This window comes from Heterocephalus glaber, unplaced genomic scaffold (genome assembly GCF_053883595.1).
Source record: "Heterocephalus glaber isolate CG9 unplaced genomic scaffold, H.glaber_assembly_v1.0 deba00000546, whole genome shotgun sequence".
In the NCBI taxonomy this organism is placed as follows: domain Eukaryota; kingdom Metazoa; phylum Chordata; class Mammalia; order Rodentia; family Bathyergidae; genus Heterocephalus; species Heterocephalus glaber.
In genome coordinates this window covers 34,116,270-34,130,024 of record NW_028258147.1, presented here as the reverse complement: position 1 = coordinate 34,130,024, position 13,755 = coordinate 34,116,270, and the positions used below count along the sequence as shown (strand labels likewise).

General features: G+C 35.0%; 1 protein-coding gene and 1 pseudogene across 1 annotated transcript in view; both read left to right on the top strand.

The window, feature by feature from the left end:
- The window catches only part of LOC147829676 (A-kinase anchor protein 9-like), a 69,329-nt gene extending 64,375 nt beyond the window's left edge, over positions 1 to 4,954 (top strand). The window contains 3 exon segments of the mRNA XM_087204468.1: positions 1,839 to 2,192; positions 4,730 to 4,907; positions 4,910 to 4,954. Of these exon segments, the coding sequence (XP_087060594.1) occupies positions 1,839 to 2,192; positions 4,730 to 4,907; positions 4,910 to 4,929 (552 nt within the window). The 3' untranslated portion in view covers positions 4,930 to 4,954.
- Positions 4,955 to 9,977: 5,023 nt separating this feature from the next.
- LOC147829675 (U2 spliceosomal RNA) lies at positions 9,978 to 10,117 on the top strand (annotated as a pseudogene).
- Positions 10,118 to 13,755: the final 3,638 nt, after the last annotated feature.

Genomic DNA, 13,755 nt, shown 5'->3' with positions numbered 1-13,755 from the left:
ATACAGATTGCTTCTGAGTCTTAACTCTCCTCTGCACTCTATTTGCCTTTGTTTACTTTTCAGAGTTCTCTGGTGGTTGTTTTTTTATTTTGTTCAGAGATTTTAATTGTTATCAATAGAAAAGAGAGGCTGCTGTGGGCTTCCTTTATGCTGCCCAAAATACAAGTCATGTTATTTCATTAACTAATTCTTTCATCCCTATGTTTCTGCATTTGACTATAAATGGGCATATGTTCCAGGTGAGTATCCAGGACATTATTACCAAAGCTCTTCTGTCTGAGCTACCATTCAAGAGGTCCAGCTTGGTAGGTGAGACTGTCTGGACAGAAGCAGTTTAACAGTGTTTAGTTGGTTAATCTCTATAGTAAACATACTTTGGTCCAAATCTCTGCTCTGTCATTATTAGGTAAATGAACCTTTTCATGGCTTCTAATCTTTTTGCATTTCAGTTTTCCCAGCATTTGCCGTGATACTACAAATAAATAGTACAATATTTTATTTTAGAAAGTGAGTTAACACTGCCGGACTGTAAAGCCTATCTTTCATTGTTTATTTTCTTTGTAGTTTGGAGTCAAATTACTTAATCTCTGTCCTCCTTAGTTTCCTTATCTATTAAATTGGCACAATAATAATACCTACCTTGTAGTTTATAATGAGGGTTAAGTAATTAGTCTTAATCATTGATTGCTGCTTCTATTAATATTGGTCTTGTTAAAATCATCATTATTATTTTTATTGAAGCAGGATTTCATTCAGCAGCTGAAGGATGTAGCCTCTGGAAGAATTAGGCTAGCAGGACCCAGGTAGAATCTGGACCCCAGATAGATAAATCAGGTTCAAGTCAGGAAATTTTTTTAAAAGTTCAGTGATATGATTGGACTAACAAGAACAGTTTGAGAAGGCTGAAGGTCAATAGGCACAAAGATTTCTAATCACAAGCGTGCTTTATCCTGAGCTTTTGGCGGCTAGCCTTCACTCTTTACAAATTATTTTGAAAGGTGGTACTTTAAATAAAGTCACTGCTACATTTGGTTCTAAAAGTCTGAGATGCTTGTTAGAGCCAAGGCTGTTGATTAGAATTTCAAAGCACCTAGTTTAGGAGGGAGTAAAGTAAACAGATTCTTGATCATAACTGCAGCGGGAAAGCAGATTAGATTCAAGTGTGTAGATACTTACCAGTCTTAGAAGCCCTGTGTTCCACTTCATTGTGAGGAAAAAAGAAAGAATGCATACAGTGATACAACTACATATTTCATGGTGGTGCCTAAAATAGTGTAAGAGTGGAACAAATCTAAATATCCAGCAATAGGGAATTGACTGAATAAATTTATAATGCATCTGTGTGTCATGAATTTAGAACTCATTGGAAAGTATATAGGAATGTATTTCTTGTCTCAAAACAGTGTTTAAATATAGAAAAGCTATAAAAATCAATTAGTTTTAGAATATGGTCACTTTTTGATAGGAAAATGTATATCAGTATCTATAGCTGTAAAAAAGGAAAAAGGTTTGATAAAAATTTACTAAAGTGTTTACAGTAAATTTTCTTGGAAGAAAGAAATGTGAAGGCTTGCTTTCTAGTTTTTATGTTGAACATTTATGGCAGCTGTAATAGGAAAAAATGTTTTTCATTCCAAAAAGCAGGCAGTAAAATAAGTATTTTGACATTAAATTCATTGTAAAATAGAGAATCTCTCTATATCACCTTAACATAGGATTCTTTTTGTTTAAAACCATAACCTTGGCTTTTTTCTAATGTGTACAATTTTGAATAGTAACTTGCTTTTAAAGATTTCTGCAGGTATTTATAAATCAAATCCTTTTTTCATTTTCTTTAGGTCATTGTATCAATGAGTGTAGCATTTGCTCAACAAACTGAACTGTCTAGACAATCTGGGGGAAATGAAAATACAACATCATCAAAACAAGTACATGTTCTCTGTCAGCTGGAAGAAGAGCATTTTAATGAAATAAAATTATCACAGGGTCAAGTCAGTCTTCAGACTTTTGAGGAAATGGAAATGAAATTTAAAAAAGAATCTAAACCACTTAATAAAGAGTTAGGAGGAGATGGAAAGGAAGTTGAGTTACCAAATAATGATTCTGATGATGTGCTAGAACTGAAGGACCATGGACTGACTATTTCAGAAGAAATATTTTCCAAAGATGAAACATTTATAGTCAAAGAATCTGTAAGTATGCTCTTTCTTATAAAAAAACTTGTTATAAAAGTAGTAGCAGTGGGCCAGGGATTTAGCTCAGTGGCACTGCACCTGCCTCCCAAGCGCACAGTCCTGAGTTTGATACCTGTACCAAAAAAAAACAGTAGTAGCAATAATGCTTACTGGGGCCGGGGATTTAGCCCAGTGGTTCCACCCCCTGGCTTTCAAGGGAAAGGTCCCGAGTTCGATCCCTGGTACCAAAAAATAAATAAATAATGCTTACTGGAGGGTGAAAGTGTAAGACTGAGGGCCTTACCAAACGCTCCGAGGAGCTGACTAGTGAAGCACACCCAGGGATCCCAGCGGTGCCTTCAGAATGTAAGACCAAGAGCCTTACCAAACGCTCCGAGGAGCTGACTACAGCGAAGAACACCCGGGAAGGAACACACCGGACAAGTTGGAAAATAAAACAGACCTTTATTAGTCTGGCCAGACGGCACTCCCAAAGCAAAATAGCTTAGAGAGGCAACTGGCTCAGAGTCCAAGGCTGTTTTTATAGGGGGTTGAGGGGGAAGTTAACATATAGAATTAAAGAAAAGGGAACAAAGGTTAGTGGTCGACTGTCATGTATTGATGGTCAGCAGACATTTGCAGCTTGTTCTAAAAATTGCGGTGCCCGGAACATCAGTTCCGGGCAAACAAGGAGTTGAGTAGTTTACTTTGGGACTTTAGGTCTGTTACAGATTTTTATCTAGTGTCCCAAAACTAACAAGCATCTTTATCCATTAACTCACATTTAATCACAATGGGGCTGGAGAAAAGGAACAAAGGTTATGCAATCCCACAAAAGTTTCAAGTTTGGTTTTGACTATGATTCAAATTATTGTGGTTTTATTAATTGTAAGGTATATAGCTGAGTGATCCAGTATTAGTATTAAAACAAATCTGGTTTATAATATTCTTATTTGTCTTAGAGACATTGAACACATTAAAATCTCATTGTAATTTACACCTGCACTAATTTTGTTTGGACTGATTCAAGAGTAATTATATATAATTTGACAATATCTGTGATGAAAAGATTTGCTCAGTAAATACAAGAACATATAAGGAAATAGCTACCATAGCTAAGAGGTAGCTAAGAAGACAGTCTAAAGCATTTTAATGTCTCTTACTAATATTGTCTGACTTCCCCTCCCTCCTTTCCTCCCTCTCTCTGTTTCTCTCTTTTTTGCTGTACTGAGAATAGAATCCAGGGCCTTGCACATACTAGGCAGCAATCTACAACTAAGCTACAACCCCAGCTCCCCTGCTCCCATATTTGTTTTAAATTTTGAGACAGGGCTTCTGAGTTGCCGACGCTGGCATTGAACTTGCAGTACTGCTGCCTCAGCCTTCCAAATAGCTGGGATTATAGGTGTGTGCCATCATGCTTGGCCTATTAATTCTCTTTATTCATTAATGGAAGATCTATTATCTCAACTGTTTCTTGACTTTAACAGAAAATAATGTCTTTTTAAGTGATCTGAGTACAAATTTATTATTAATGTTGATAAGTTATGTCTTATTCAGAGGCATATTCAGATAAAATTGCCAGCTTTTTATGGAATATAAAATTTGTGAATATTAAAGAGGTTCATGAAAACTTTAATTTACCAGCAGCTGTTATACAGAATTGTTTATCTCTTCAGGGATTGAGGTACTCATAGGACCCATTAAGAAATCAATTTCTTATGAGAAACACATATATAAAGCTTTTATTTCCGAATAAAAACTCATTGATTTTTATCAAATCTATAGTATTGTGGTGACCAATGCATAATATAGATTAGATAGATAAAATTTCTCATGTTTCATAAGTTGAATTTTAAGATGTGAATGTTCTATTCGTGTTTTTTTCTCCATCATAAAATGTCAAGAGGCATAGTGGAGCTACAGCTTCAGTAAGAGTAGAAGGAAGTTGGGTGTGGTAGAGCCAGTCTGTAATCCTAGCCATTTGGGCTATGGATCACAAGTTTGAGGCACCCTGAATGACTGAATGAGACCCTGTCTGAAAATCAAATAAAGAGGGCTGAGGATATAGCTCAGTGATGCAGTGTTGCCTAGCACTTGCAAGGCCCTGAGTTCAATTCCTAGTAAGGCCACCACCAAAAAAAAAAAGTAGGAGGAATCTTGAGCATCTTTATTTTTCTTCTTTAGAAGTAGATTTAAACTAAATTAACTGATAAATAGCTACTTTCCTTTCGGAAAATAACATAATGGTAATAAACTAAGTTCATGTTATTTGGAGACTGTTAGATAAGAGGAAGAGGATCAGGAGTGGGAGAAGGAATGGTAGAGAAGGGCAGTGGGGAGGATGTGCTCAAGGTATGTCATACACATCTATGAAAATGCCTTGGCAAAGTTCATTAATCTATAATCAATATGCACTAATAAAAATACATTTTGAGTTGTCTATGCTTTTATTTAATAAAAGTAAGGTGATTTATTTAAATTCGTAAATTGTCAATGCCAACAAATTTCTACAATATGGGTTAAACTAGTTGAATTTTTTTTAAATATTTAAGATCCATGATGAGATGTTGGTATCAAGCATGGATGCTTCTAGACAGCTGATGTTAAATGAAGAACAGTTGGAAGATATGAGGCAGGAACTTGTGCGGCAGTATGAAGAACATCAGCAGGCAACAGAACTTTTGAGGCAGGCACACATGCGCCAGATGGAGAGACAGCGAGAAGACCAGGAGCAGCTACAAGAAGAGATTAAGAGACTTAATAGACAGTTAGCCCAGGTACGGAACTTAGAGTCCCTTTTCTCTCCAATTAAAATAATAGTATTCTTTATGTAGCTTTTTGTTAAAGACAGAATTATTTTGTCAAAATCTAAATATACTACAAACACTTAACATCAAGAATACACTCCACTAGCACACCCCTTTAGAATTTGTTAGGGTACATTGTCTTTCAGGCCCTGGAAAAGTGGCTACATGGTTAGTTTTTTGTTTTGTTTTGTTTTTTTAATCATTCCATTGACAGTTTTGGAAATACTCTGTGCTGAGGTGCTTGAGTAGATAGTTGCTATCATCCAGTTTTCCCATATTCATTTTTAGTTCTGTGAGTCCACCAGTTATTATCTCCAAGGTTTACCTTTATCTATCTTTAATCTATCTTTTTAATCATTAATGGAAATCTGAAGTAGTATGTTTCTGGAACTTTTTCTAGGGAAACGTCTCTATTTGATTTGAGAAATACAAATTTCATGTAACATTCTTATCACTTTCTTGACTAAATTTAAATACATTCCATGGTATGTGGGATCTGGATTCTTGTCAATTGCTATATAAAATATACTTTAAAAGTCATTGCAGAAAAGCAAGAAATACTTATGTAAAAATTCCTATGAAAACAAATTTATTGGATTTAATTTTTAAATCTTAGAGTTAAGAAATAGAGAACTCTTAATATATATTCTTTTAAATATAAAATAATAGGGCTGGGGATTTAGCTCAGTGGTTCCGGCGCCTGCCTCGCAAGCGGAATGTCCTGAGTTCGATCCCTGGTACCAAAAACAAAACAAAACAAAAAATAAATATAAAATAATAAAATTGGAATTTGAGATTAAAATATATCATTTGGAAAAATCATTTTTGCTTTTCTTCATTGTATTTTATGAATTCAGACTTCTGAATTTTCAATGCAAAATTGACAAAAGTATTAGTTGAACTGTACAAACTCCTGAATATTTAAGCTTAATTTTTTTTTTTTCTTAGGCCATGCATGGTGGTGCACACCTGTAATTCTAGCACTCAGAGGCTGGGGCAGGAGGATTACCACAAGTTTGAAGCCAGTTTGGGCTACATACTAAGTTCAAGGCCATCTTGGGCTACATAGTGAGTTCAAGGTCAGCCTGAACTACATAGTAAGACCCTGTCTCAAAAAACAAAAAAAAATTTTTTATGTTTCAGATTTTGCATTGAACTTTGTATATGACTTCTAACCTCTTAAACTGGAATACAAATCATAGATATAACCAAGGTCTTTTGGTCTCAGGGGCTAAAAGAAATCTGCTTAATGTTTCTGCTCTTTTTTCTCTATCGCAAACAATATTCTCTCATGACCTTTTTTCTTATTTAGAGATCCTCAGTAGATAATGAAAACCTGGTTTCAGAGAGAGAGAGGGTGCTTTTAGAGGAGCTGGAAGCACTAAAGCAGCTGACTTTAGCTGGAAGAGAGAAGCTGTGTAGTGAGCTGCGCAGCAGCAGTACGCAAACACAGGTAGTATGGACTTCAGCCCACTTAGGAGCAATGGCTCAGCCATGAAGTAGGATTTGTTTGTCTTTGTTGGTGGTGTAAGATGTGTTTTTATAGCTGAGTTTAACATATTTGTGCCTGCTTTGATGTAAGACATGCAAGGTAGGTAGAGTCAAAATACTTTCTATTTTGATTAAGGTAATTCTAATCTGGCATTGATACAGTAACAACTATAGTTTCACCAAGGAACAACTTGTTGCATTATATAACATGTATTAGTTTGAACCCATTAAGATTCTTTCCTCTGTGCACAGAATGTTTTATCTCATTTTGATAATGCTAATCTAGATAAAATATAGTTAAATATTATTTCAGGCAGTATCTATTGTGTGCACAGAAGGTTCTGTTTCACTTCACACCAGTATGAAGAATGACATGCTCTTTCCAAGATGACAGGTTTCCTTTCTGTTTTGTCCTCTCTGCCTTTACACAAATTGAAACAGAATGGAAATGAAAACCAAGTGGAAGTTGAGGAACAGATGTTTAAGGAAAAGGAATTGGACAGTAAACCTGAAGATGTGCCTCTTGATATTCTGCCCAATGAGAGGTATATAAAATGTGTACTTTTTACAGTGCAAGTAAAATTGTTTCAAAGTAATAAACTATCTGTTCTTATTTTTATCTTGTACATATTTACTTTTTTAAATCATCATATTATTTATATGAAACATGTCCTTACTTGTATAGTATGTAAAGGAATATCAGCTTTTGATCATTAAATAGACAAATTCTTGAAAAGCTTTTTGTATATAATTTTTGATTAGATATTTATCACTGGACTCTAAATGTCTAGGTATTATTCAGGCATCAGATCTTTTTTTGTTGTTTTGGTACTGGGTATTGAACTCGGGTCTTTGCGCTTGCGCAGCAGGCGGCGAAACCGCTGAGCCAAATCCCTGGCCCCATCATATCCTTTTTGATTATTTTTACTCTTAATGCCATTTATTATCTTAAAAACAAGTTCTACTTATGAGCTTGACTTCTTCTCTTCTTCACTGTATAACATTCAGTGTAAGCCATTCCCTAGTTCGTTTATGGTGAGGAAAAAATTTCTATTCATGTTTAGCTTTTTTCATATATTTATATAATAGGTGAGAATTTTTAATCCATCTTCCAGTTTTAGGGAGAAATAAATCACCCGTTGTTAACAAAACTTTTCCTTCCATAGGTTTTTGTAGAGGTTAATATAAAAATGTAAATACTATACTGTATGAAAATAGCTATCCCACATTCATATTAAGGCCTTTAAGCACAATGTTTTAAAATTTATTTTATTCAAATAAAAATTTCTTTAGTTTTAAATTAAAACTAATATCTACTAACTTAATTTCCTCCTTTTCCAATTTCTGTACTGTCCACCCCTTTGTGTCCTCCTAACCACCTTCCTCAGCTTGCATGGAGGGATTTGGCCCCTAAGATTTTGGCTTCCCCATTGGATCATCAGTATGGAACGCAGTCAGTATGGAACTCAAACAAGAAAGACAGTGTATGAAAATTAGAGTTACCATGGCAATATAAAATAAACACTGTTTATTTTATATTATTTATCACTAATTTATATATTTTACAAATTATAGTGTTTATAGGAATTTTTATAGTGAATGCTGATAAAAATGAGTATTCATCTTTTTTGCCATTATATTAATTTTAATCATTTAAGTAGAAATATTTTCACATTACCCTCCTCCTGGGATTTGGGGCTTGATTAAAATCTTACTAATAGTTAAGGATATAAAACCTTTTACTTGTTAAATTATTTCAAATTTTGTTCTGAGTGTACTTGCTTATACAAGCAGAAAACTTGATCTAGGCACAAAAATAGAACTGTCTCTTTCACTTGACATATATTAAAACTCCATTTATTACCTTGTCTTAAAATAGATGTGCCATGTGTCTGTGAAACAGATACGGTTTAACCTGTTATGGTAGTCTCCTACAGTGTGACATGTAACTGAGGATGAAAGCTTTGTTAAGCCTAGAGACTTTTACTATGAAAATTTCTTTATCATGTCTACATATATCAAGTATAAAATTTGCCACTGTAGTACCTCCATTTAAAAAAGCTGTTAGGATGAGTGAGTTGTTTACTTATTCAGGGACTTAATCAGGCAATCTCCCCCCCCCCTCAGTTTGGGGGATCAAACTCAGGACCTTGGACTTGCAAGGCAGGTGCGGTGCCACTGAGCTAAATCCCCGGCCCCACTTAACTTTTTAAAAAGAGACACTGTCATTTCCAATTAGGTGAAAATAGATTTTTTTCTTGTGGCTTATATGAGTGTTGCATGTATAACTAGAGGTATTTTTATCTCTGAAACTGATATAATAGAAATGGTCTGTGATACTCTCCCTGGTGTTGGCAGACTGAAATTTCACTATAGATAATTTTTAAAACAGGTCTCTGTTACTCTTTGTAATTTTAACACCCAGTTTACTCCCATTAAATTGTAGAAATACTACCACTTTTTTTCTAGTGGGATTTAAAAATTATATTTTAAAATGTTATTTGGCACATAAAAAGATGAAATGTAAGATATGTGTGAATAACTGTGAATAGTATTACAAGCTCAATAACTTAACATGCTTGGGTATTATACTTTCTAAAACTTAAATTTTGTCTCATTAAAAGTTTCTTCTAATTTAGTTACTAACTTAGAAGTTTAATTATTTGATTTATTTCAGGTCAATAAAACATTTTTTAATGTTAGTCATTTTTACAAGGTCAGTAAAACATTTTAATGTTATAATTAATATGATTAAAATTTTTAGACAAAAATCATTTTATTATATACTTAAAAATAAATCAGAAACAAGTGCATCATTGAAGGTGCTATTGCATAATACCATATAGTATTTTTCCAGTCACATACAGTATTTATAGTACATTTTTATGAGATATTAATGAAGTGTTTACTTTTAAAAGATCAAACATTTTAATGATTCTTTGTCTGTACAGGTATGCACTCCAGAAAGCTAATAACAGACTCTTGAAGATCCTCTTAGAAGTTGTAAAGACAACAGCAGCTGTGGAAGAAACAATTGGCCGCCATGTCCTTGGGATTCTAGATAGATCTTATAAAGGCCAGTCATGTAGCAACCTAGTTTGGAGGTCAGAAGCAGAGTCATCTGTAAAGTCATGTGTCCAAGAGGAATATACAAGAGGTACTAGTTTCATATGATGTTTAAATAGTCATCATCTTCAAATCTTGTTATGTTAAGGCACTCTTCTATGTGTGGAATATATGGAAGAGAGAATAGTCAAGTATATATTTTCTAGCAGATGGACTTCCAAACACAAATACATTACAGTCACTCTTCAAAGCACCAATATTATATAGCGTTTGCGAGGGAGTGCTTTAGGACTGTCATCATACATACCCAGGTTTGCTGCTGTTCCTACATAAACCGGAAGGCCATTTCATTTCTCCACTTAGAAATATTGTACATTGCTACTCAGGACTCCTATGGCCACCTTATAAAATAAAGAGTTTTTAGGAATCCAGCACCATTGCTTCTCGGCCTTTTGGCTAAGATCAAGTGTAGGAATCCAGCACCAGTCTCACATACCTATTGGAATGGTTAAAAGAAAGCCCTTTTAAAACCCAAGGCTTGGTCTTTTCCTTAAGACTATCCTCTGTGAAATCATTTCTTCCTTTTAGAAAAGTAGTTTGAAATATGACAATATGTGAGGTTGCAGACAGTAGGTCCTGATAAAACGTTGCCATCTTCCTAATTCTGTCTTCTTTCTGTAGCTGAGTGGGCCAAGGTCTCTAGTTTCTTTGCTGACCTGCAGTATCTATTCATTTTTCATTTCTTTATTCCTTGCTGGAGAAGAAATCTATGAAGAAAAAAATTTTGTCATATCCGGAAAGACGGGCTTCTTGAAGTAGAAAATGAAACCTATGTTTCACTCTCATTCCTCACCTTAACTCTTCTCCCCAGGTAGAGACACATCTTTGGAAATATTCTTACAATTTTTTTTTCTTGAATTCTTTTATTGGTACATTTTAGGTATATAATGCACTTACATTTATCATTGGGTACTTGTACCTGTACATGATGTATCTTGGTTCTTATTTTTTTCCCCATTACCCATGCGCCCTTCACCCCCTCCACCCCTCTCTATTTACATAGACTTCATTTCCATTTTTTTTTCTTTTCTCATGATTTTTGCTTTCTCTTCTTTCCTTTCTCCTTCCCCTCCCACCACCCCTAGCCCTTTGGACCTTTTTTTCCTATTTCAAATTATCAATTATTCATTTTAATCATTTTAACCCTTATTTACACTTTCAGTTTCTCACACTACACAAACTATTCGGTATTTACACATGTGTGTCCTATCTATTTCCCTGAAGAGTATGGCCTCAATATGCATCCATTCAGCTATAAATGTCTCTAGTTTCTCATTCTTTATGGTTGAGTAGTACTCCATTTTATAAAAAAAACCACATCGTCTTTATCCAGTCTCCAGTTGATGGGGACTTGGGCTGTTTCAAAGGTTTAGCTGTTACGAACTCTGCCACTATAAACATGGGTGCACATATATCACTGTGGTATGATTCTTTTGATTCTTTTGGGAAGATCCCCAGCAGGGGAATAGCTGAGTCAAATGGGACCTCTAGCCCTAGTTCTTTGAGGTATCTCCATACTGATTTCCACAGTGGTTGCACCAGTCTGCACTCCTATCAACAATGGAGAAGGGTTCCTTTCTCCCCACACACCTGCCAGCGTTTGTTATTCATTGATTTCTTGATAGCAGCCATTCTTTCTGGGGTGAGGTGGAATCTCTGTTGTTTTCATCTGCATCTCTCAAATGAACAGTGATGTTGAACATTTTTTCATGTGTTTATTTGCTGTTTTTACTAATTTGTCTGTGAAATGTCTGTTCATTTCAGATGCACATTTTTGAATTGGGTCTTTGAATTTGGGGGGTGTGTAATTTTTAAAATTTCTTTATATATTCTAGATAGTAGTCCTTTATCTAAGTAGAGCTGCTAAAAATATTTTCCCATATTGTAGGTTGTCTCTTAGTTCTGTTGGAGATTTCTCTTGCAGTACAGAAGCTTTTTATTTACTTTATTTTTGTGTGTGTGTGCTGTAATTTATTTATTTGTTAAATTCTTTTATTGGTACATTGTAGGTATACAACACAATTACATTTCTCATTGGGAATTGCACCTTTACATAATGCATCTTGGTTCTTATTTTTTCCCCATTCCTAGCCCTCCACGCCCTCCACCCTTCCCTATTTACAAAGACTTTATTTCCATTTTTTCCATTCTCATCATTTTTCCTTTCCCTTCCTTCCTTTCCCCTGCCCCTCCCACTACCCCTACCCCTTTCGACCTTTTCTTCCTATTTTGCATTATCGGTTATTCATTCTAATCATTGGTGCATTTTAGGTATACAATATAATGACATTCATCATTGGAAATTTGCACCTTTACATAATCTCTCTTGGTCCTTATTTTTCACCCTTGCCCAGCCCTCCCTTCAACCCCTCCAGTCCTCCCTATTTACAAAGATTTTGTTCCTATTTTTTGCATTTTCTCATATTAATCCCATCCCTTCTATCCTTTCCCCTATCCCTCCCTCTTCCTTCCCCTTTGCCCCTTTTCTTCCTATTTCACATTACCTATTATACATTTTAGTCCTTATTTACACTTTCAGTTTCTCACACCAGAGAAACTATTTGGTATTTATACAGGTGTGTCCTATTTATTTCACTTAAGAGTATCACCTCAATGTGCATCCACTTAGCTATAAATGTCTCTAATTTCTCATTTTTTATGGCTGAGTAGTACTCCATTTTATAAAAAAACCACATTTTCTTTATCCAGTCTCCATAAGATGAGATCCCAGTTGTTGATTCTTTCTGCTAGTTCCCGTGCTACTGAGATTTTGTTCATAAAGTGTTTTCCTATGCCAGTGTCTTCAAGAGTTCTACCTAACTTATCTTCCAGCAAGCTTAGTGTTTCTGTCTTAATATTTAGATCTTTAATCCACTTCAATCTTAGTTTAGTGCATGGTGATCAGTATGGATCTAGTTTTAATCTTTGGCAGGGTGAAATCCAACTTTTCCAACACCATTTATTAAATAGGCTATCTTTCCTCCAGTGAGGGTGGTTGGCTCCTTTGTCAAAGATGAGGCGAGGTGGCTGAGTATGTCTGGAGTTATTTCTGCATCTTCTGATCTATTCCACTGATGCTCGGGTTTGTTTCTTTGCCAGTACCATGCTGTTTTTATCACAGTAGCTTTGTAGTATAGTTTCAAGTTGGGGATTGTGATACCCCCAGCCATGTCTCTGTTGCCTAGAATTGCTTTTGGTGTTCTAGGTCTCTTCTGGTTCCAAATGAATTTTTGGATTGTTTTCTCTACTTCTGTGAAATATATTGTTGGACTTTCAATCAACATTGCATTAAATCTATATAATAGTTTTGAAAGTATGGCCATTTTCACTATATTGGTTCTTCCTACCCAGGAACAAGGCATGTCTTTCCATTTTCTTATATCCTCCTCAGTCTCCTTTTTCAGAGTGCTGTAGTTTTCAGTGTAGAGGTCTTTTGCTTCCTTTGTTAGATTGATTCCTAGATATTTCATTTTTTTGCATGCTATTGTAAAAGAGATTATTTCCCTAATTTCTCTGTCAGTGAGTCTGCTATTTGTTTATAAGAAGGCTACCTTATATCCAGCTACTCTACTGAATCTGTCAATTAAGTCTAGAAGTCTTTTGGCCAAGTTTTTTGGGTCTTCTATGTAAAGTATCATATCAACAAATAGTGACAGTTTAACTTCTTCTTTTCCTATCTTTATTCCTTTTATTTCTTTCTCTCTTCTAATTGCTGTGGCTAATGTTTCCAGAACTATATTGAATAGGAGTGGTGATAGTGGACATCCTTGTCTTGTTCCTGATTTTAGCATGAAAGTTTTCAGTTTTTGACCATTTAGTATGATGTTGGCTGTTGGTTTTTCATAGATAGCCTTAATCAGGCTGAGATAAAGACCTTCTATTCCTAATTTCTGTAGGTTTTTTATCATGAATGTTTGTTGGAGTTTGTCAAATGCCTTTTCTGCATCTATTGAGATGATCGTATGGTTTTTGTCCTTGACTATGTTAATGTGTATTACATTTATTGATTTACGTATGTTGAACCATCCTTGCCTCACAGGGATAAATTTGACTTGGTCAGGGTGAATGATCTTCTTGATGACCCTCTATATTCTGTTTGCCCGTATGTTGTTGAGGATTTTTGCATCTATCTTCATTAGAGAGATTGGCCTGTA